Source organism: Vulpes lagopus, chromosome 15 (genome assembly GCF_018345385.1).
Source record: "Vulpes lagopus strain Blue_001 chromosome 15, ASM1834538v1, whole genome shotgun sequence".
In the NCBI taxonomy this organism is placed as follows: Eukaryota; Metazoa; Chordata; class Mammalia; order Carnivora; family Canidae; genus Vulpes; species Vulpes lagopus.
Window position 1 is genome coordinate 8,837,020 of NC_054838.1, and position 23,356 is coordinate 8,860,375.

The 23,356-nt window shown below is 40.6% G+C and overlaps 1 protein-coding gene across 3 annotated transcripts; it reads left to right on the plus strand.

Moving 5' to 3' along the window:
- The first annotated feature begins 1,047 nt into the window (after positions 1-1,047).
- On the plus strand, positions 1,048-23,255 carry SPTY2D1 (SPT2 chromatin protein domain containing 1). Of its 3 annotated transcripts, XM_041730480.1 has the most exons (7): positions 1,957-2,206; positions 2,664-2,828; positions 13,430-13,544; positions 14,300-15,856; positions 17,262-17,433; positions 18,937-19,014; positions 20,026-23,255. In XM_041730480.1, exons 4-7 carry the CDS (start codon positions 14,377-14,379, stop codon positions 20,117-20,119), a joined length of 1,824 nt encoding a protein of 607 aa, XP_041586414.1. In that variant the 5' UTR covers positions 1,957-2,206; positions 2,664-2,828; positions 13,430-13,544; positions 14,300-14,376; the 3' UTR covers positions 20,120-23,255. The 3 variants fall into 3 exon arrangements, with proteins under 3 accessions (XP_041586415.1, XP_041586414.1, XP_041586413.1); XM_041730481.1 differs by lacking the exons at positions 1,957-2,206; positions 2,664-2,828 and adding an exon at positions 1,048-1,671; XM_041730479.1 differs by lacking the exon at positions 2,664-2,828.
- The last annotated feature ends 101 nt before the right edge of the window (positions 23,256-23,356 follow it).

Sequence of the window (23,356 nt, forward strand, 5' to 3'; positions counted from 1 at the left end):
CCCGAACAGCCATGCACTAATCTATAGTCCTTACTCAAGTTATTTTACACCAATCCTATCATTTTAATTTTTATTTTATAGATCAACTCAATGTACACAGAGATAAAGCCTTGCCTAAGGCCATAAAATACCTAGGAATCAACAGAACAGGGGCTTAAACCCAGACAAACATTCACCAAAGTTAGAGCTGGCTTAGCAGAGTTTAGAGGGAGCAGACCAGTCAGAGGGGAGAAAGGGGGAAAAGGACCTGGAAAGGTAGAGAGCTTGGCACAAATAAGGGAATCTTAAGAAGCAGGGCTGATGAGGTTACAGAAGTGGGCCAGGGCAAATCATGGCAGTCGTTACAAGCCACAGTTAGGATTAGGATTTTGGTCTTTATTCTAAGAACAATCAGAAAACATTGAAAGATGACTCTACTTGCTGAATCGAAAGAATCACTTGAAGGAAATTTTAAAAATCTTAATTTTTTAAGGCCCCTGAGATCTGTTGGTTTTGTCAATACATTACACCCAAGCTTGCACATAATCTGTAATCATGAGAGAGAAATATTTGTGGGGTTGGTCTCCTCCAAGTCCGAACTACTTAGAGTAGGTGGGTATGTATTTGAAAGGAATATATGAGCTTAGGCGAGCTGTGTGCTATGCTGGGCTCCTCCGAGGGAATAGGAAGGTTGTGAATTACAGGTCCGCCATCAGACTAAGACTTCATCTGGGTCTGCTCTTTGGGCAGCCTTAAACGGAGACATGTGGTCAGGGTCGCAACTCAGCACTGAAACTTCAGGTGCAGGGACACCTGGGTGGCTCAGGGGTTGAGCGTCTGCCTTCAGCCCAGAGCCTGATCCTGGAGTCCCAGGATCGAGTCCCACGTCGGGCTCCCTGCATGGAGCCTGCTTCTCCCTCTGCCTGTGTCTCTGCCTCTCTCTCTCTCTCTCTCGGTGTCTCTCATGAATAAAAATCTTAAAACAAATAAAACTTCAGTTGTAAAGAGAAAGACCAAGCAGCTTCGCCTAATAATATCTTTAAACAACTTTATTTAGGTATAATTTACATGCTGTAAAATCCACCTGTTCTGAGGGTACAATGACTTTTAGTAAATTCACAGCAGAGTCATCACCACGATCCAGTTTGGGAGTATTTCCAGCCCACTGAAAAGATCCGTCCCACTAGTTAGCAGACAACTGCGGCTCACTTCCACCCCCAGGTCTGTCTAATTAGTGTATTTTACTGAATGAGACGACTTTACAGGCCCCAGATACTCTTAAAAGGAACCCAAGACTGGCACCCCCACCCCCACCCCAGTTAGTACACCTAAGGGGCATATATGTATGTTTCATCAGCGCGCCAGCTAGGTGCCGGAGGCTGGGTCTGTATGTAGGGAATGCCTTCATTCCTCCACCACGTGGGCTCATTACCCAGACGAGGCCAAAGCACGAAGCCCGCGCCTCTAGGCAGGACATGCACGCGTCGGTGGGGGAGGCGAGCACACCCCGCGGTGAGCAATGCGTCTCTATCTTAGAGGACCAGGCGGGGCCGCGCGCGCATGCGCAGCTTCGCGGAGCGCCTCGCAACCTGTAACTGAAACCCCCTGCTCGAGCCCCGTCGGTTCAGCTGTTGGGGCCCCGGCGTTCCGGACCCGAGCGGCCACCCGTGACACCCAGCGAGCGCTGGCCTGGTAGGTAGCCCGCGCCCCCCCCCCACGTCCCCCAACCTCCCTCGCTGTCCCCGCTCAGGGCTCGCAGGGAACACCGAGACCGCGAGGTCGCGCGACCCGGCCGCCGGGGGAGCGCAGCTCTCCCTTAGCCACACCCCTCGCCCCCCCCCCAGGCCGCGTCTCATTGGCCGCTGGAAGGCCTAGCCCCGCCCCCCGGGCTAACGCCAGCGGCCACGTACCACGTTTTACGGGTCTGGAGCCCGAAAGCGGAAGTTACGCCAGGGACTCGCGAGCGGAGCGCCGGACCCGAAAGGATATAGGCCGCGGGAGGGAAAGGGGCGGGCCGACGGCATCGGAAGGCGCCGGAAGTGGTCGTGCCGAGGCGGGGTGCGAGAGGGGTGGGCCGGGCAGTTCCCTCGGCGGCGGCTGGGCGCCTCGGGAAGGCGTACTTTCACTTCTTTCCGAGAGCCTGGCCCGGTCCTCCGCCCCAGCCGACATGGATTTCAGGGAGATCCTCCTGATAGCTTCCAAAGGGCAGGGTGTCAACAACGTGCCGGTGAGTAGCCGCCGGGCGCCACTCTGGGAGACCCGGTCCTCAAGTTTGGAATGCGTGGCCGCGGAAGTTGGGGCATCGCCCGGCCTGTCCGGGAGAGGGAAGGGGGCGAGAGCTGGGGCGCCCTGTTTCCTCCTCCCGGGCAGCGAGCTACTCGTGCGGACTCCGGGTGAAAAGGGGCGGGGGGGGGGGCGGGAGCCTTCCGGTCCGGGAGCCTCACGGGCTTAGTCACCCTGCAACGCGGACTGTGCAGCTCGGGGGCCGTCGAGTTGCGCGAAGGCCGGTGGCTGACACCGTGCGGCGTACGTGGTGGTGGGACCCAGCGCGGGTGGTCTCTGGCTCCGCCGTGAAGTCCAGCCCGGAGGGTGGGAAGGGAGCGTGTATGTTGGGAAGCTGCGGGGCTTTTAGGGACTTACTTGGCCTGATGTCGCCTTTCGGCCGATTTATTTACCCCCCCGAGACGGGGCTGAATATCGTGCGATTCCTCGAGCAAGTTAAGTTCTCCGACTTGTGGCCCCACCCGTCCAGCCAACGAGATGATTAAGTTACAGCCTCCCAAAGGGTTAATAACACCCCGGGAACAGAAGTTGAGCGGATTCCACGAAATTCTTGGCCAGCAGACTGGGTGAGCTAGCCTTCCTCAACCTTGCGTTCGCTCGCGGCCTTCGCGACGTGTCTTTGTTCGAAATCTGCGTCCCATTTGCTCGGTGATATCTGCCGGTTCGCTGATATCCGCAGAGCCGGGTAAGCCTTTCAAAATGTACACGCTGGAGGCACGGAGAGGACCTGGTGCGCGGGGTGGTAGCTGTTTTGCATAAACGAGTCATTTCTGGATCCTCAGATGGTACCCACAGCACAGCTGTAAACCGACAAATTGCATTGCGATACCTGCGGTTGGATCAGTGAGGTGTACAGCCCGAACGGCTCTCTCTTGAAGTCAATTCAACTGCAATTTATTGATCTCTCACTCTGCGTTCTGCATTTTCTTTCTTTCTTTCTTTTTTTTTTTTTTTTAGGTTTTTTTTCTGTATTTGCAGTGGTTTTGTTTTGTATTCCCCACTCCTGCCCTTTTCTTTTTTCTTTTTTAAAGATTTTATTCATGAGAGACACAGAGAGGCAGAGACACAGGCAGAGGGAGAAGCAGGCTCCACGCAAGGAGCCCGATGTGGGACGCGATCCTGGGAGTCCGGGATCACAACCTGAGCTGAAAGCAGACGCTCAACCGCTGAGCCACCCAGGCGGCCCTCCTGCCCTTTTCTTATCTTCTAAGGCTTTTTTTTTTTTTTTGACCCCCCCTTTTTTTTTTACCTTTTTGAAAATATTCATCTGACGATAGTAAAATAACTGGTAAAACAAAACTGATACAGGTCAGTTTAAAATTTGTTAAATCTCCCTGTATTCATCTCCCATCCCAAGTACCCTGAATAATCATTCCCCGGAGCCATGAGTCATAAGATCTGCAGGTTAAAGTTATGGGCTTAAGCCTTTGAACAACAGAATTCACTTTCTGCAAATACCGTAGATTTTCTAGACAAGTCAGTATTGGAGTTAGTGACCTTTTATCTTTGCATAATTAGGTCCATATTTTATTCTAGATCTTCCTGAATTTTATTGGAGGTCAAAAAAAAAAAAATGATAGCTTTGATGCCCAGGAATAGTCCATAGAAGAATCCAAACCAAGTCATTTCTTATTCTCAAAACCAATGGCTGCTGGGAGAAAAGCAGATATTCTTAGAGCAGAAGATTTCAAAACTTGTGGGCATTTCAGAATACATTATCAACAGATCTTTGAAATAAAGATTGAAAGCAAAAAGAAGACAGGTAATTGGTGAGGTCGTTTAAAATCTAATAGATGAATATAGGCATATATGTTATGAAAGCATGCTTTCCCCTGCCCACCAGGAAAAGCTAGTAAGCCTAGAAGTTTGATTTAGTTAGCATTATAATCCTTTTTACATCAGATGAAGTATATCACAAAAGAAACTAATGAAGGACGAGCTAGGCAGTAGTTAAATTTAATCCATGATCTCACTTTCACTTGGTTCATCTGATTATTCTCTTACTTATCAAAGCTACACCATAAGCTTTATTGTCTGAGAACCATAGAGGCTTTGCAGTAATTGGCAGGTATAACTCCTTTCCTTCCCTCTCTAGTACTTATTTGGTTCTTATTTCTCTTTAGTCATCTTCCCCACCATCCATTTGGATCTTATCAGAGCTGATGTTCGTATTTCAGTCTTCAGAGTTCCTGTGTCACACCTTTGCTACAGGAAGGACATATGGTGACTAGCACTGATTAGCTCCAAGGGAGGCTAACATGTAAAACACCTGGACAGCCACTTTGAACTATCTCTGGGGCTTCATTTTTAAGAGGTATCTGTTGTATCTGGTTTGAGAAGCAATGAACATTTCTGTAATGCAACCTCTTTCTTTTCTGTTGTCTTTTTAGGAGAAATAATTATCTTTAGAATGTTTTAGTTAAAACAAAGGAAGGTTGCATCATGCCTAGCAATATTAGGCAAGCTATCATTTCCCAGTGGAAAACTGAATTTAAAAAAACAGCTAATCAAAAAAAAAAAAAAAAGAGCTGATCAAGGTGATGTAACTAGTTATTGTCACAAGCTCCATTTAAATTTAAAAGAGATAAATAAATAAATAAATTTAAAAGAGAAAAGATATTTTGGGTAACCTTGACTTAAATTTTTTCTCCCTAGGTCCTCTAGCAAAAACAGTTTCTTGTTTTGGTAGAATGCTAAAGCTTGGAATATGGATTCTTGTAGGTTGCAGGTAACTATAATTGATGGCTTGTAGGTGCATGAGACAAGTTATATGGTCTTTCTCATAGTCATACTGTGAAAATCATCCCAGACAAGGTGTGACCCTCAAACCAAAAAATACAGAAGAAGCCTTCATATGGTACTAGACATAAGGATTTGGGGGCTATAGTCCCTTAAGGATAAGAATATAGGTATTGAGGGGGCACCTGGGTGGCTCAGTCCGTTAAGCATCGGACTCTTGATTTCAGCCCAAGTCATGATATCGGGGTGCTGGGACTGAGTCCCAGGTCAGACTTTGTGCTGGAGTCTTTCTTTCTATCCCTCCTCCTCCTCCTTTCTTTCTCTCTCCCTCTCTCCCTCTCCCCCTCCCTCCCTCCCTCCTCCCCCTTCTCTCTTTTTCCCTACCTCCCCCCCTCCCAAAAAAAAAAAAGAATACAGGTACTGAAAAAGGAGTTCAGGGACTTTAACCAGGTTGTCAAATTCAGATGTCTTCAGGACCAGGTAGATAATGTAAGTTCTTGAAGTAACCTGGATATAAAATGGTAATAATGTAAGTTCTTGAAGTAGTCTAGATATAAAATGATAGGTACCAAGCTCTATGTATTCAAAAGAAACCTACCATGTGTTATAGTAGTTATATTTCCTTTTAAAGAACAGTATGGGCCAACAAAATTTTCTGGAGGCAGTCATTTTGCAACTTTTGATCTATAATCAATTATAACAAGATTGCTCCCCATGCTTGCATCTGAAGATGACTTTGTCAGTGCTTGAAGTAGCTGGGATTGCTAGCCTAGAGCAATACTTTAAAAAATATATATTTTAAATTTATATTCAATTAGTATATAATGTATTATTAATTTCAGAAGTAGAAGTCAGTATTTATCAGTCTTATAAAATACCCCGTGCTCATTACATCACCTACTTTCCTTAATGTTTGTCACCCAGTTACCCTATCCCCTATCTCCCCACCCCCAGGACCCTCAGTTTGTTTCCTGTGATTAAGAGTCTCTTATGGTTTGTCTCCCTTTCTGATTTCTTGTTTTATTTTTTTCCTCTCTTCCCCTGTGATCCTCTGTTAAATTCCACTTATGAGTGAGATCATAATTCTTTCTCTGATTGACTTATTTCACTTAGCATAATACCCTCTAGTTCCATCCACATCGTTGCAAATGGCAAGATTCCTTTCTTTCTTTTCTTTTTTTTTCTTTTTGGATAGCTGAGTAGTATTCTTTATCCATTCATCTATCCATGGACATCTGAGCTCTTTCCATATTTTGACTCTTGACATTGCTGCTATAAATACTGGAGTACAGGTGCCTCTTCGGATCACTATATTTGTATCTTTAGGGTAAATACCCAATAGTGCAACTGCTGGGTCGTAGGGTACTAGAGCAGCACTACTTAACTAGTGTTTCAGGGAGAAGGTCTTTTAGAAAATCTACCCCCACAGAGATTGTGTTATTTTCTCTTCCCCATCACTACCTGAGAATGAATCTCTGAATAATAACAACAATTAACACTTAAAATGCTTACTCAGTGCCAGGCACTGTTCTAAGCACTTTGTGTATATAGATTTAATCACTCTAAAAAAAAAAGATTTAATCACTCTAATGACCATATAAGGAAGGTTGTTTTACAGATGTGGAAACTGAGGCCCAGAGATAGGAAGAAACTTTCCTGAAGTCACACAGCTAATAAGTGACAGGGCTATTAATGGCAGAGCTGAGAATTTGCCTACTGGCTCTAGAGTTCTTGCTCTTAATCATGGTCCTGTGTTAAATGAGGGGTGTATTGGATGTGAGGAAGGTTGTCATCTGTAAAGCCTAAACCCATCCAGCCTCCTACTCTCAATTCCAGCCTAATACAGCCTTAGACAAGAACTCTATTTTTTATGGTACTTCTCCCTCAATTCTGATGGGAGAGAAATTTAAAGGGCAAACCAACAGAATTTGGAAACTGGTGGGTAGAGAGAGATTTACAGCCTGTTTGGGAGAGTGCCAGCATGGTTAACAGAAATAGTCTGAGGGTGAAAGAAGATAATATAGAAAGTTAAATGGTGGACCTGTTTGAGGTCATGGCACTGTCCAGGAAGCAGGTGGAAATTAGGGAAGGGCATTTAAGATTGTGGTTACCGCTGGAAGAAAGTGTTGGGATTAAGTTAGAAGTGAGACATATTGTAGTAAAAATACTTTTGGACCTGAAACAGGAGACCTAGATTCTAATTTACATTCTGTTACAAACTGTGCAACAACCAGTAAATACACAGTTGTGCTTTTGGGGCTACTTCTAACTTAGAGGTTGGACTAGAAGCTCTGAGGTACCTATCTGTCATTACATTTTATAATCAGGTATATTATTAAGACAGTAATATTGAATTTGACATTTGATCCTGTAGCAATCCTGAATAGCATACTTTTTGATTGTTTTATTTTTATCCTCTTAGCCACCCAGCTAAGCAAGCCTAATGCAAATCATTCGTTTTCTGGCCTGCATTTATTCCTTGACTATGATGTTTTGAGAACACTTCAGAAATTGTGTAGTGATTTATTAAACTGAAGGATGTATTTGAATATTCCTAATTCTAACCAATAATAAATCTCTAATATATGTAAAGCCATCAGGAAATTTACGTTTCCACCTATTGCAACAATATGTTATCTCCTGAGTAAAGACCAGCTTTCAAGAAGGGATTGGCTATTGATTCCAACATAACGTATTTGGTTAAAACATATTTCTAAACAGAAACTTATTTTCTTAATCTGACCGTGGCAGTATAATTTCAATGCAAGGAACACATATGTCTTAAAGTGAATTAATGTTTTTTAGGTCTGTTGGCTTCAGAATTACAAATCTTGGCAAAATCTCCGATACTGTATTTAAATGGCATAAGCTTCACTGCTGTGGATCATTCATTGGGGTCCAGCAGAATGACTGAGTTGGCTTGCAGTATAATAAAATGGATGGATACACTTAGGATAAAAGAAACTCTTGTCCAGCTGCTTTTCATGAAGCTCAAACAATGAAGCAGCCTGGTGCCTTGAATCCGATTCAGAATTGGTGGGTGCATCTTGATGTGCTGCTGCTAGAGCTAAATGTGACCATCTGATGCAGGAGAAAGTGCCAAATAGTTCTTTGGCTTTATTAAATGGGATATAATGTAATCCCAGCCCGAGGCTTTTTTTTTTTTAAACATGGTTCTCTACTGGGTTACCCTTGTGGGGGTAGCTGATACCTAATATATTCTATTACAGCAGATCTCAAATCTTTTGATACCACAGTGTCCCTTTTTGAAAGGTCTGGCTAGCTCAATGTTAGGAAGATCCATATACCCAAGAGAAATGATGCTCACACAAAAAAACCTGTACACATGTGTTCACAGCAGCATTAATTATAATAGCCGAAAAGTAAAAAATGCCAGTCAACTTATGAATGATATGTGGTACATCAGCACAATGAAATATTCAGCCATATAAAGAAATGAAGTAGTAATACATGTTACATGAACCTTGAGAAGATTGTACTAAGTGAAAGTACCACAATACAAAAGGCCACTATATCAATCAGGGCTCTCCAGAGAAACAGACCAATAGGATTTATTTTAGGAAATTGGTTCGTGTCATTGTGTGGCCTGGCAAGTCTGGAATTTGTAGGGCAAATACCTTCTTCTCTGAGAAACCTGTTTTTGCTCTTAATAGCCTTCAACTGATTAGATGAGTACCACACAAATTACTCAGGGTAAACTGCTTTACCTAAAGTTACCTGATTATAGATGTTTTGTTTTGTTTTGTTTTGTTTTGTTTAAGATTTTATTTGGGTAGCCCCAGTGGTGCAGCGGTTTAGTGCCGCCTGCAGCCCAGGGTGTGATCCTGGAGATCCGAGATCAACTCCCATGTCAGGCTCCCTGCATGGAGCCTGCTTCTCCCTCTGCCTGTGTCTCTGCCTCTCTCTCTCTCTCTCTCTCTCTCTCTCTCTGTCTCTGTCTCTCATGAATAAATAAATAAAATCTCTTTTAAAATAAAAAATAAAAAAAATAAAAATTTTATTTATTTATTCATGAGAGACAGAGAGAGAGAGAGGCACAGGCACAGGCAGAGGCAGAGGGAGAAGCAGGCTCCATACAGGGAGCCTGATGTGGGACTCCATCCTGGGAATCCAGGATCATGACCTGAGCCAAAGGGGCAGGCACTAAACCGCTGAGCCACCCAGGGATCCCTCTGATTATAGATGTTAACCACACCTGCAAAATATCTTCAACAGCAATGCCTGGATTAGTGTTGGACTAAATAACTGGGCACTATCGAGTAGCCAAGTTGACACATAAAATTGACCATGGAAGCCACATACTGTATGATTTCAATTTTTTCTTTCAAAGTTTTTGAGAAAAGTCAACACTGACAACAGAGTAAAATTACATTAGCACCATTTAAATTTACTTAGGTATCCACATATTTGTCATTTTAAAGTTCTAGGTATAAAATTTAAAAAATAAAAATAAAGTTCTAGGTATATTGTTCTTACTCCAAAAGAATTAAAATTATACCCTTGCTGAAACATTTAATGGTCATAGAAACTAATCATTTCTTAATTTCAGTTAAGCCAGAGAAATAATTATAATTTCTCAGTTCAGGATGTTTGGAACCAACTTACAGAGCATCTCCCAAAGATATTTTCTTGGACTTTGAAGGCATCTATTTTCAAACTTTATAATAATAGAGTCAAGTGAAAATTATCAGTAAGGGTTTTCAAAATTGAAAAATCTTACATATGTTGCATAATCACTCATATATAACCATTTGTCTATGGCCTGTAAATTTTACCTTATATTGTGATACATAGCACTAGATAGTGGTACACTGGGTACATAATTTCATTTCATTTATGTGAAATGTCTGGAATTGGCAATTCTGCAGAAACACTAAGTTAGTGGTTTCCAGGGGCAGAGGGGAGAGAGGAACTAGGGAATGACTGCTAAAAGGTAAGAGATTTCTTTTTGGGATAATGTAAATGTTCTGAACTCCAATAGTGGTGATGGTTATGGTTGTACAACTCTGTGAATATACTAAAAACCAGTGAATTGTACACATTAAATGGGTAGGTTTTACGGTATGTGAATTATATCTGAATACAACTGTTAAGAAAATCATCTATGAAGACCCAGCCCTCCCCCCTTTTTAACCTCACATTTCTAAGTTTTGACCTAAACTTTGTGAAAGAGAATATATAAATACTTTCCTAGTATCTGCGTTTGAGTACATCAAGCTACAGAGGATGTAAGAAACTACTAATTATGACTCAGCTCATGCCGGTGAATAAGATTAAACCTCATCAAGTTAGGACCTTGCCCTTCTCATTTCCTAGCATACCAATGAAATAAGACTTTTTATAGATTTATTGAATCCCTTCTACATCATAGGACAAAAAGTATTGCAAAGTTATTGGGTTAAATGGAAAGCCAGTTTAATAAGTACCCTTGTGGATTAGAGATGTTAGAACAAAACTGAATTTAAAATTGGCAGTGTGAATGGATAGAAATAGGTGGATACTTTGAAAAAAAGCTAAAGGTAATCTTTGGAATTCTTTTCTGAGTGAATCTGAGATCCTGAACACCCCCCTCCCTTGCTGCTGCTTTGTGTCCTGCCCCTCCTGTATTTTTATGTTCCTTTTTGGTGTTTCCCAAAGTGCAGTGCGGATAGCTCTGGCTGTACTGTGATTGTAGGTGATACACAAATACTTTTAGTTCTCATAGTTATATATATTTTTAAATGGTTATATTTTAATATGATTTGGAAGAATGTAACTAGCCTTTCAAGCCAGTCATTTCATAGATATTGTTTAAAGTAAAGCTATAATTATACGTCATAGTGTTATGTCTGTTTTCTTAAGGTTAGTAAATAATACAGGTGGTATACTAAAAGGGCAAAAATGATGAAGATGTTATGCAAATGACTGAAGTTTAGTAAACTGTGCCCTATTGACAGTGTTTTCCCTTTGGAGAACAGTAGCTTTTCAGCTAGTCATTTTCCATTACCTATCTCTTGAAGTCCCACATTAAGAAGAAAGAGGTCTATCCTGAAGTCAAAATAGGAATTACTCATTGCTGTAATATCAAGATAATGAACCAGTGCTGTTTAAGATAACATTAACACGTCTATTGGTATTTTGTGGGGGGAAACCTTGTATAAGCTTTGATTTGGCAGGTAAGTCTATGGACTAGGTAGTTGGCAGACACAGAAAATATTAAGTCTTGGCAACAAAAATCTATCTTTCCTCTTACAAATCTCCCTAATGGGATAGGGTGAAGTGTGTATGTTTCTGCTCACGGGTCTATATATGCCTTACGCAACTTGAATCATATTCATAGTGTCTCTTCCATTAAGAAAATACGAACTTGGAGATTAGGCCTATGTTTGAGGTTCTTATAAACCAGGACAACTCTATATAGCTAGTTAGGTAAAGCAGTATTCTCTTTCTCCTAAGTATCCTTTCCTTCTTTAAATATGGGGCCCCAGTCCACAACGGAGAGGGCCTACAACTAAATTTATAATTAAAATGGAGACTTATTACTGGATTTTACTGTGGCTCAACCAAAATGACTGGGAAAGGACTCTGGATGATGCTCTCTTGGGATTTCAGTCAGGGATGTGTCAGGTCACAGCATTGCTATCATGGCAGGATTTTCAGGTTGGATTAGAGCCTGCTTCCTTGGCCAGCTACTTTGTTGGTGAATAATTTAGCTAGAACTCCTAACCTATTTCAGGATGCCTTGTATTATTTGCCAGCCACATAGTAAGCATGGATCCTTTGGCTTTCCTCTAGGAATTTCATGCAAATTTTGGGAATCGGGTTTTTGGTTCTTAAGTAGCTCAATTTGTGCTCAGAGGTTATTGTTTCCTTTTTAACTAGCATAACAGGTTCAGTAGACAAGAATGTAATCTGTCTAACAGAAAAGGAGGCATGGACATCTTTTTTAAAGATTTCATTTATTTAAGAGAGAGAGCACTAGCAGGTTGAAGGGTGGAGGGAAAAACAGCCTCTCCACTAAGCAGGGAACCTGATACAGGTGCCATTCTGAGCCAAAGGCAGAGGCTTAACCAACTGAGCCACCAGGTGCCCAAGGGGTGGGGGGGCATTTAAAAACTTATTCCCTATGCATATATTTAATGTGGAATGGTCCTAGAGATGAATTATCCTGGTCTGAGTTACTCTGTTTATCACACTTCTCTAATGATAGATACTTATAAAATGGAAATATTTTTCCTATCATAGTTCAAATTAACATTCCTATAGTTTCAGTCATTTCTCAGTGTTGTTATATAAAAATGAAAGCCCAGAGAAATACCATCTGTGCCAGGATAATATTAGTACTTTTTGGGTGATAGGAAACCTGTCTAAAACAGTTCGTGTGGCAAATTAATATTTAATGAACATAAGAGCTATGGTTAAAGTCATAGAGAATTGGGTACTTCTTGCTGCTTAGATTTCTTTGAAATGCTTTTTAGTTGTGGTTTGCCACCAACTTTGCCTGTGGTCAAAGGAAAATCTCAGTGTTTCATGTTGTAAGCAAAATAACCTATGTAGCTGTGAGTCTACTAGAAAATAATCTGGAATAAAGTACTCAGAAGAGAAACCACCTGGGTGGCACAGTTGGTTGAGCATCTGCCTTTGGCTCAGGTCACGATTCCAGGGTCCTGGGATGGAGCCCCTCTTTGGGTTCCCTGCTCAGCAGGGAGCCTGCTTCTCCCTCTGCCTCTTGCCATCCCCCTGCTTGTTTTCTCTCTAATTAAAACGAAAAAAAGAAACTTTTTGAGTAATTGTTTCTGTTTGAGAAGATAGATTTTGAAATGCTTAGTTCTAAATAAGTTTGATTTTTTTTTTTTAAATCAGAATTTTAAAACAATCCAGGGATGCCTGGTTGGCTCAGTCAGTTAAGCATCTGCCTTCCACTCTGGTGGTGATCCCAAGGTCTGGGATCCAGCCCCCACCCCCAGCCCTTCTCTGGCTCCTTGCTCAGTGTGGAGTCTGCTTCTCTCCCTCTGCCTCCCCGCTTGTGTTAGTGCCCCCACCCCCTGCTCTCAAATAAATAAAATCTTAAAAAAAAATAATTTTAAAACAATGTGTTCTAAGTGGTGATTTATTTTTAAAAGTTCCCCAGTCCAAGTACCTTTTTGGAAAATAATCCAAAATAGTATTTCTCTGAATTGTTCACTTGTGCATTATTTAGGATGTTACAAAGAAATTCTGTACCTAAAGACAATCATGCATAATCCTATTTAAACCAAAACTTTATAGCTAAGCTTTCATATGGGTTATGTGATCTCTTAATTATTCAGAATCAGTTTTTCAGTCAATAATTTAAACCTCTTAGTTGCGTGACACAGTGCTTTACACCTAATAGCAAATACATTTCTAAAGTTGAATTGATTATAATTTTCATTTTCTTTATTTTTAGAAAAGGTATAGTTTGGCAGTGGGGCCTCCCAAAAAAGACCCAAAAGTTAAGGGTGTCCAGTCTGCAGCCGTTCAGGCTTTTCTCAGAAGAAAAGAAGAGGAGCTCAGGCAAAAAGGTATGTATCTATTAGCCTTATTCTCAATTTTAAAGTCTTCCACCTTCACAGCTAGCTTGTACTCAACTAGTGGGTGCTTGTAATAACATAATTGGCTAATGGATTTGTGTATGTGTCCGAATCAACTGTATTTAGAGGATTTCATATGTATGGATGTTATCATTTGTATGGACGTTATCTCTTATTTCCTCTTAAGAGCTTTTGGGGATAGTGACCATATCTTCTACTTGGCCACACTAGGTCCCAATAGGAACTCCATTCTTTGGCCTTCATTCTGAATCTGCCTCTACGTCTTTTTTTTTTTTTTTTTTTTATCAAGAATGCTATCTTAAGGTTAAAATAGGGACAGTTTTTGAAAACCAGTATAACTCAAACAGTAGTTTTTTACCTCAGGCAAGTGACAGTGAAACTGATTTAATAAATTTAAGTATTCATTTATTCATAATAATGACTGTGAAGTACCTACTGTTTTTTTAACTTGGTATACTTTATTTGGTATGAATTATTTTCTATATTTAAAGCTAAAAGCCCAGTGTCTCACTTGCTTTGTCATATTGAAAGACCCATATGTGACCCACTCATTATGTAAAGATGACTCAACTGATACTTGTTCAAAGGACTTCCCCATTTTATTCCTAGATATCTTCAAACCGTAACTTGAATGTTGCTTGTGTTTTGGCCACCTACTGATATCAGGTGAAATACTTGAGCTCTCCAGACCCTGAGACACTTTGTTCTTGTTTTGTCCCCTTTAGCTTTAGAGGAAAAAAGGAGAAAAGAAGAGCTAGTAAAAAAGCGAATTGAACTAAAACATGACAAGAAAGCAAGAGCTATGGCCAAGAGGACAAAGGATAATTTCCATGGTTACAACGGGATTCCTGTTGAGGAAAAATCAAAGAAGAGGCAGGCAGTGGAAAGCCACACTAGCCAGGGAACAGAACAAGAGTATGAAATGGAAGAAGAAGATGAATTCTTAGAATACAATCAAGCAGAGTCAGAGCAAGAGTATGAGGAAGAGCAAGAACCTCCCAAAGTTGAAAGCAAACCAAAGGTCCCCCTCAAAAGTGCCCCGCCACTCATGAACTTCACTGATCTACTCAGGCTGGCTGAGAAAAAGCAGTATGAACCAGTGGAGATCAAGGTAGTGAAGAAGACAGAAGAGAGGCCTATGACTGCAGAGGAACTTAGGGAGCGAGAATTCCTTGAACGAAAGCAGAGGAAAAAGAAACCTGAGACAGATGCAAGACTACCTCCAACCAAAAAGGCACCCTCTCAGAAAGAAAGCGTGGGCACAAAACTTAGCAAGCATCCTTCTTCCAGGGGTACTCCTCTTCCTCATGCTGAGAAGAAATCCAGACCCAGCACAGCCAATGAGAAACACTTAGGTGTGTCTTCATCCAAATCCATGCCAGGAGAGAGGACCAAAGCAGGATCTGTCAACTGCTCTCAACCCTTACTTCGTGAGGGCCATAACAGACCTGTTTTTAATGGGGCTGGAAAGCCCCACTCCAGCACCTATTCACCAAGTGTCTCAAAGACTTGTGCTAAAGGGACTCAGAAATCTGTTACTGAGCACAAAGCCAAAAAATCTCCTCCCCATCCTAGCCATTCCAGGCCTGGGCCCATGGTTACCCCACACAATAAAGCTAAGAGTCCAAGTGTCAGGCAGCCAGGCAACAGCTCCAGCTTAGCTCCTGGACGGCCCAGCACAGGGGCTCCTCGGCCTACAGTTAGTTCTGGCCCTGTGCCCAGGCGCCAGAATGGCAGCTCCAGCTCAGGACCTGAGCGATCAGTCAGTGGGACCAAGAAGCCAGCCAGTGACTTAAATCTCTCCAGACGGACACTCGGTGGTACAGGTGGCCCTGGGCACCCTGCAAGCAGCTCAAATGGCCCTGGGCGACCCACCAATGGCTCAGGTGGTTCTGGGAGATCTGTGGGCAGCTCTAGTGGCCCTGGGCGGCCTATCAGCAGTTCACATGACCTTCGACGACCAATGAGTGGCTCTGCCCCTCCTGGGCGGCCAGTCAGTGGCCCAGGGCGGCCAGTCAGTGGCCCTGGGCGATCTGTCAGTGGCCCTGGGCGATCAATAAGTGGCTCAGTTCCAGCTGGACGGACTCTCAGTAGTTCAGGCCCTGGGAGACCGGTGAGCAGCTTGGGACCCGGGCGACCAGTTAGTAGCTCTAGTCTCCCCCTAAAGCCCAAGTGTACTGTTGTGTCAGAAACAATTTCTTCCAAGAATATAATTAGCCGATCCAGCAATGGACAGATGAATGGAATGAAGCCTTCCTTATCTGGCTACAGATCTGCCCAAGGTAAGGTAAAGGTAAATTGTCCCTTACCTTAAGAATATTTATTTGTTACTAGGAAATTGGAAAGAATGCTTTGTTTTATGTAACCAGAGACCCTGTACCCATCAATGTGCCCTTTAGTGTACTCGTGTTGATAGAATCCTGATGGTTTAATCTCTCTTTGTTCCTGAGAGTCCCTTTAAGGATTATAACTTGGAAAAGGCTTTAGAAGGGGTTATCTAGGACCCTCTGTGTTTACCCCTGTGATGTCTCCAAGTGCAATAAACTTGGCTATGTGATTTATAGGACAGGGTGAGTGTATATGCCTTATGGTTCAATGAAGTAATTCATCTTCACCTTTTCATGAGGACAAGAGAGACCTGTCTTCAAAAGTTGGAGCATATTTGTATGCTTGACGCCTTTAGTACTTTATTCATCAGATATTTGTTAAGTACCCACAATGTACCAGGAACTGTTTCTGACTGCCCTTGTGTTTCTGCTCCTTATAGTGGGCAACAGCAAGGCTCTAACTACTGGTCCTTTAGGGATCTCTGTCTCAAGGTACAGGATCATTGGTGGCTGCTATGTCATAGGTTCTTTATGGTAATAAGTATTTGTTAAAGCACTTGTTGGGTGCCATGCAGAATATAAAAAGAAACAAAAGATGAGATGCCATGCTTTAAACTTCCTAATTCAGCTAGAACATTGGTTCTTGACCAAGGATGATTCTGATGCCCAATGAACATTTGGCAGTGTCTGGAGACATTTTTTGACTGACACAACTGAGCGCAGGAGATGCAAGCATCCTCATCTAGCAAGATAGGGGCTAGGGACACAGCTCTTATCCTACAATGCATAGGACAGGGTGCTCAACAAAAAATTATCTGGCCCAAAATGTCGGCAGTGCAGAAGTTGAGAAAGAAATCCTGCACTCAGGAGACAAGCCATGCATATTAACAGCTCAAGAATAAGGATAATGTAGTGAGTTTTTTTGAAGTAAGACTTTGAATAATTATCCATAATTCTGGGAATTTTTTATACTTTGTTGGACTTCTAAAAAATGTACTGAAATTATGGTGATAGTAGATGGTAGGTTGTCACCTCAGTTGTCACCTAAGTTAGCGTAAGCTATTTGTAATTTGGGTTTTTTTTTTTTTTTTTTTAATGTGCCAGTCTTAAATCCAGAAGGAAGGGAACTACTAGGCTAGAAAATGTAACGGATGCTGCTAGTAAGCTCTGGGATAAATAGAAATTCTACTTCCTATAAACAATGTGAAGCACCAGGGATGAGGCTGTAATGACCCCATGCTATGGTCCAGCATGCTGGTTCTGGTTTTTGAGGACACTGTCTTAATGAGTTTATGTAGAACTTGGTTGGGAATGTCCTCAGTTTTAATACTCCTGTAAGTAATGGCTTTTCTATTCTTAGTTCCTCAAAGGCCTCCATTCCCCAATAGTTACAAGAGGCAGAGAGAATATGAAGATGAGGAAGATGAGGATGAATATGACTCTGAAATGGAAGATTTTATTGAAGATGAAGGAGAACCTCAGGAAGAAATATCCAAGCACATTCGAGAAATCTTTGGCTATGACCGAAAAAAGTAAGACTAAGGAAAATTTAAATAATACACTTATTTCTTTAAATAAATAAATAAATATAAACTCTTCATAAAATGTATATTTAATGAGTGTGAAGCAGTTTAGTGTAGTAGGACTAGATTGGCTTTGAACTCAGCCATCCACAGCACTGTGTTAAAAGCTGGTCTGATCTGATATTTGCTTTTCGTTCATGTAAAAAGCTTTGCTGCTCAAAACCGTGGTTCCTGGACAGCAGTCAGTATGGGACCAACAGCACTGATAGCACCTGACAGTAACGTCAGAAATGTAGGTTCTCAGGCCCCACTTCAGAGCTACCAAATCTAAATCAGCTTTATAAGGCTTCCAGGTGATTCATATGCACATTAAAGTTTGAGAAGCACTGGTACAGAGGAGAAGATCAGGGTTTGAATGGAAGTTTCATCATTAGCTGTATAAACTTGAGTAAATTATTTTTAGAATGACATCTGGAAGAGGGCCCCTGGGTAGTGCAGTCAGTTGAGCATCTGACTCTTGGTTTCAGGTCAGGTCGCTATCTCAGGGTTGTGAGATCAAGCCCTGTGTCAAGCTCTGAGCCCATAATGGAGTCTACTTGAGACTCTCTCTCCCTTTCTCTCTGTACTCCTCCCCCCCCCCATAAATAAATCTTTAGGGGGAAAAAATGACATCTGGGAGGATTAAATGAGGTAGTATGTATGTAAAAGAGAAGGGATTTGCCCTATCAATTGACAATTGCCATCTCCTTTAAACCCATTGATATGAGAAATTAGAGGGCAAGCCTAAGAGAAGGTGTATTTAAAAAAAGATATTTAGTAGTAAAAAGAACTGGAATAAATATCAGATTTTAAAATTTTAATATTAGTAATATCATTAGCTACTATATGTTCTTGGTCAAGCCATTAATCTGCTTCACTCTTTGTTCTAAAGTCCTCCCCTTTCCCATGAAGCTCAAATAAGATTAATATGTACAAAATTATTTTCATGTATATTGTACTTTCAGGATTTTAATATAAACTAAACTATCTGTAACTAGAGGTGAATGAGGTAAACGTTATTGAATTGGTATCTTCATCAACATTAGATTCAAGAATAGTTGCCTTCAAGTAGTAGTAGTTCATTTAATTTGTCTTTATTTCTGAAACTCCTCTCTACCCATCATCTCTGTCCACCTCACTCCTTGCCAAGCAAGGAAGAGTAATCCTTAGTGTGTTTCTGATTTAGTTGTAAAGATACAGATTTTTTTTTTTAATTCTATTTATTTGCAAGAAAGCATGCTTGAAAGAGCACAAGCAAGGGGAGTGGCGGAGGGAGAGGGGAGAAGCAGGCTCCCCGCTGAGCAGTGATCCCGGGACTCTGAGATCATGACCTGAGCTGAAGGCAGACACTTAACCGACTGAGCCATCCAGGTGCCCCAAGATACAGATTTTTAAAATAGGAGGATGTGGTTCTTTTAAAAAACTAGGAATTTGGGCTTTTTTCCCCTCACAACATTGATTTCCTCTTATCAGATACAAAGATGAAAGCGATTATGCCTTACGTTACATGGAGAGTAGTTGGAAAGAGCAGCAGAAGGAAGAAGCAAAGAGGTAAGCACAAAATTTAACACATTTGTGCAGAAATATCCCAAACATTCCTTTGTTTCCTGCTTTAGTTGCATGCACCATTGGGAGCAGGGGCTTTGGGCCACACAGTTCTAAATTCTAATCCTGTTTACTTGCTGTGGGGCTTTAGACAAATTACTTAGCCTTTCTAACTCTGTCTTATTTGTAAAATGAAAATTTACCATTTCTACTTATTGAGGTACTGTGTTAAGATACTATATTCAAGTTGCCTGGTGCAGTGCTTCACCATACAGGGACACAGTAAGTGCTGGAAGCCTCCTCTGATCCCGTTGCAATGTGTTCTTGTTTCTCTTTCCCCGTCTTTAATTCCCTTTCTACATCAGACACATCTCAGTCCTGCTGTACCACTACTGGCCTTAGGGATCTGAGAAGGGATATAGATCCTGTCTGATTCCTGTTTGACTACCTAATAAACTAGTGATAATTGCTTTTCTTTTCTTTTCTTTTCTTTCTTTTTTTTTTTTTTTTTTTATACTAGTGATAATTTCTTGGGTTGGGGCAACAAATGATTATTTTTATAGTGTTAACTTGCTAAAAAAATTCACTTCAGTCTCAACCCAGAATATTAAACATTTCTCCCTCTTGTGTTCTCCTCTTAACTACATAAAATACCCAAATGGTGGGAAGGGATAAGAATAGAATGTTATTTTATATATTGAATAAATTTTCTTCCTCTTTATTTTTAAAAGCTGTTATTTATAAGCAACTTATATTTCACTACTTTAATGGGAATATTAAGGTATTTTATGTTGAAGTTTTATATGAGGTCTTTTTTCTACTGTAAGCAGAGTCAGTGGCAGAGATTCCTAGTAAAAAATATACCTGCTAGTTTGTTTTCAGTGGTAAAGCCTTTAGGCATTTTTAATGCATCAGCACATTCCATATGAGCTCCTAGTTGAAATTTCATTCTTAATTTTTAAAGAGAGTGGTAATTTCATGTATGTTGACAAACACTTTTTTTTTTTTTTTTGACAGTTTAAGACTAGGTATGCAGGAGGACTTAGAGGAAATGAGACGTGAAGAAGAAGAAATGAAGCGTCGAAAGGCCAAGAAGCTGAAGAAGCGTTAGCTGCTGCTTTTATTTATTTTTGTGAAATTCTGGAGACACTCTGCTGCAGGGAGGTCCTGCCTTCAGAATGAAGAAGCCCCTTTATGATTTTAGATTTATACTTGGGTACTCAAGGAGAAGGAATGCGTATGTCATTTGCAGGCTGTCATTGGGTCATAAAGTATTTTCAAATACTTTCCAGGGTTTAATCTGTAATGCAGGTGATAGAATGCCCATTTGAGTGCTCTTACAAAGTTAACTGTTCACAGGTGCCAGCCTTGATCCTGATGAGCTATGCACTCTAACGCGGGGCCGCTCACCAGTCAGCCAATCTTTTGTTCCTTTGCTACTTTGGAAAGGAAAAAAAAAAAAAAAAGATTGCCTCTTGACTTCATAATTCTGCTGATGTGTGAGTAGGGTACCGCCCCGCTCCCAATCAAACTTACTCTGTCTTTTAATAAGGAACCTGGCCCTTCTATGAATGTTGCCAGCAATAAAGTGACCTGTCCTAAGCTATATGTTTGGATTGAGAACTTGAAAATGTAGAGTAGGCTTTATAATTATCGTATGGATGTCATCTCTGTGACTTTGAAGTAAAAAGTAGAATAAATTATATTGTATTCTGCATTATTCATGGATTGGATGCTGAGCATTCTTACTCATTAATTTAGGTGATAAGGCAGTTAACAAAAAGTTGTTTTCAAGTTAAATACAAGTTATGCCATTCAGTTTAAAAATATTTGTTTCCAAGTTTTCCATTCAGATTTACTGTTATGTTGGCTTTAGTTATAAAATAGACAAGGTCACTGTGCTGATTGATTTTTATCTAAAAAATTCATTTTTATATTGAAAAAAATGCTTATTTTATTCAAACATTAGATTTGGAAGAGTAATAGTTTAAAAACTGAGGAAGTGACATGTGAGACTCCCCTCCTCCCTCTCTTCCCTCATTATACAGATATTTTGGGAAAAGGTGCCCCTGTACCTCTTGATATTGACTGCGTTTTATCTTAAATTCTTTAGCATTTAATGGCAAAAACCAAAAACTAAATTCATGTGTATCAAGAGTACCACTTTCTCTTTTTGCCCATATTGCACTTTTATTTCAAACTATGCACTGTGAAGAGATTTTTTTCCCAGGTAGGAAGGGATGTTCCCTGTTACTAGTGTTCTACTGGGCTGTGGAACTTTCTTCATTCTCACTTTTTTTCAAGTCATATTTGTAGACTTGATAGCTCTTAGGCCTCAAACCCAGCCTTTGCCAATCAGGCTGACCTAGATTCTGGTTGGAGAGAAGCCAAGTCTCAAGGAAAGTCAGCAACAGAAAATGAGATATGATTATGCTAGAGAACATTTGTCCTTGATTCTAAATGTGGAGGGTTGGGGGCAGTGGGACATAAGCTTGTAGAACGGTTCCAAAAGTTGCTTTTGTATATTCCTTTTTATTCGTAAAGCTTTCTTTTTATTCTTCAAGTTTGGTAGTATAGATGACTATTGTTAGTCCCTTAATGGGACAGCCATGTGACCCAGTCCCTTAGACTGACTTATTTTGAATTGAGTTTCAAATTTCAAAAGTGCAAGGATTTAACTTTGAAGCTGAATCCTATGAAAGATGTCTTCATCACCAGGAATAACATCCTTTCTAATGATCCACACAGAACTGTCACACTGGCAGAAAATCCTATTGACTGCCTCTCACCCATCTCAAATACCTTCAGTGAAATTGATTTAAGGAAAGTGTGATGTTCCACATAATAAAACAGGTTTGGAACATTATTTCCTTCACTGTCACTTTTGTATTACCCCCAGCCCTTCAAAAGTTTTTTTCTTGGATATATATTTTCAATATTCAGACTCTTTGAAAAAATCTATTACAATCAAGTGCTTATCATAGCCGAAAGATTTCTGGTGGCTTAAAGTCTACGAGCACTTTACTTAATGTGCAGTTATTTGTACAGAAAGGCACCAGGTACTGGATAAAAGTTCCAGAACTTGAAGAGTCAGGTTGTATCCTTATGCGTGTATCACTTTGAGTGCGTTTCTTCTACAGATGTTGATTTTATTATTCCTCAGCATCAACATTATAAAAGGGCACTTCTGTAGCTCAATTAAAAAGAAAGTCCTGAGAAAGTCTTTTAAATTAATCTTGGCCTTGTTTTCCAAATCCTGTCTTCCATTTTGTTCTGCAATTCCTGACCACTCTTCCAAAAAGCCCACAAATCTCTGAAGAAACTGGAATAAGCTGTTATTTTATTAAGGTTTACAAATTTAAGTGCTTGGTTTTTTAATGTATCCTCTACCATTTTGATTTTCAGATTTTATTAATTCAATATCTGAAGATGTGCCTTTTATTGGGTAATGTTAATTCACGAATGTAGTAACGTTATTTCACGATTGTAATGTTACATGACCATGGGTGTGGCATTCTCTAACAGATGATGTGAAAGGAAAGTAGTTTTCATAAAACTCATATGGCTCTGATTGCACAGTCCCACTTGCTTTTGATGTTGCTATGTCAAAGCAAGGGGCACTTTCTCTTAAGGCTACTTTCAGAACTTGTCTTTGTATTTTCTCTAAACTACAAATGCATTTATGTCCATTTGGAGGCCAGGGTACCACATGTCACAGACAGCCTTACATGTGTGCCATGAGAGGGTTCAAAGACTGTTAACAAAAAAGAAAGTCTATGGGAACTCGAAATTTCATTTTTTTAATGTTACCCCAAGATTTTCTCCAAGAAATTACTGTTTTGTATTTTGTAACTTAAAAGCAGCTATTAGTACATTTCTGAGATATAGCAGGAGACCAAAACATGTTTGGAAAGAGAATAAATATATGAAGAGAGACTGGTTGGTTTATTTTCAATGTGCTCAATATATTAGACTACTATTTATTTTGTGAGTGGATGTGATAAAATAAATATTCAGGTGTTTAGTGTATGATTAAGAGTGGGATATAGATTTCTTTGGAGTTATTAAATCCATCATGTCTTTTACATAATGGACAAATCAAGTTTTAAAAAAGAAAACATTTACATAGCTTAGCTTGTTTTCTGGTGCTGTTGACCTGCAAGAGAATCTACTTTTGCACATACAGGTGAAAGTTTTGCAATTTATGTATAAAAGAAATTGTAGGCATTAAAAATATTTTATTGATATTTTCACTGGTTTGCCTTTATTTACCGAAACTCAGATATTTTCTTCCATTGCCCTGAACATTTAGCTAGAAGCCCCAGTAGACTCATCAGACTTGAGATAG

Coding starts and splice junctions, on each gene's coding strand:
- SPTY2D1 (XM_041730479.1), top strand. CDS start 2,147: ATGGATTTCAGGGAGATCCTCCTGATAGCTTCCAAAGGGCAGGGTGTC. Junction 17,434..18,936: donor TTTGGCTATGACCGAAAAAA/GTAAGACTAAGG, acceptor TCCTCTTATCAG/ATACAAAGATGAAAGCGATT. Junction 19,015..20,025: donor CAGAAGGAAGAAGCAAAGAG/GTAAGCACAAAA, acceptor TTTTTTTGACAG/TTTAAGACTAGGTATGCAGG.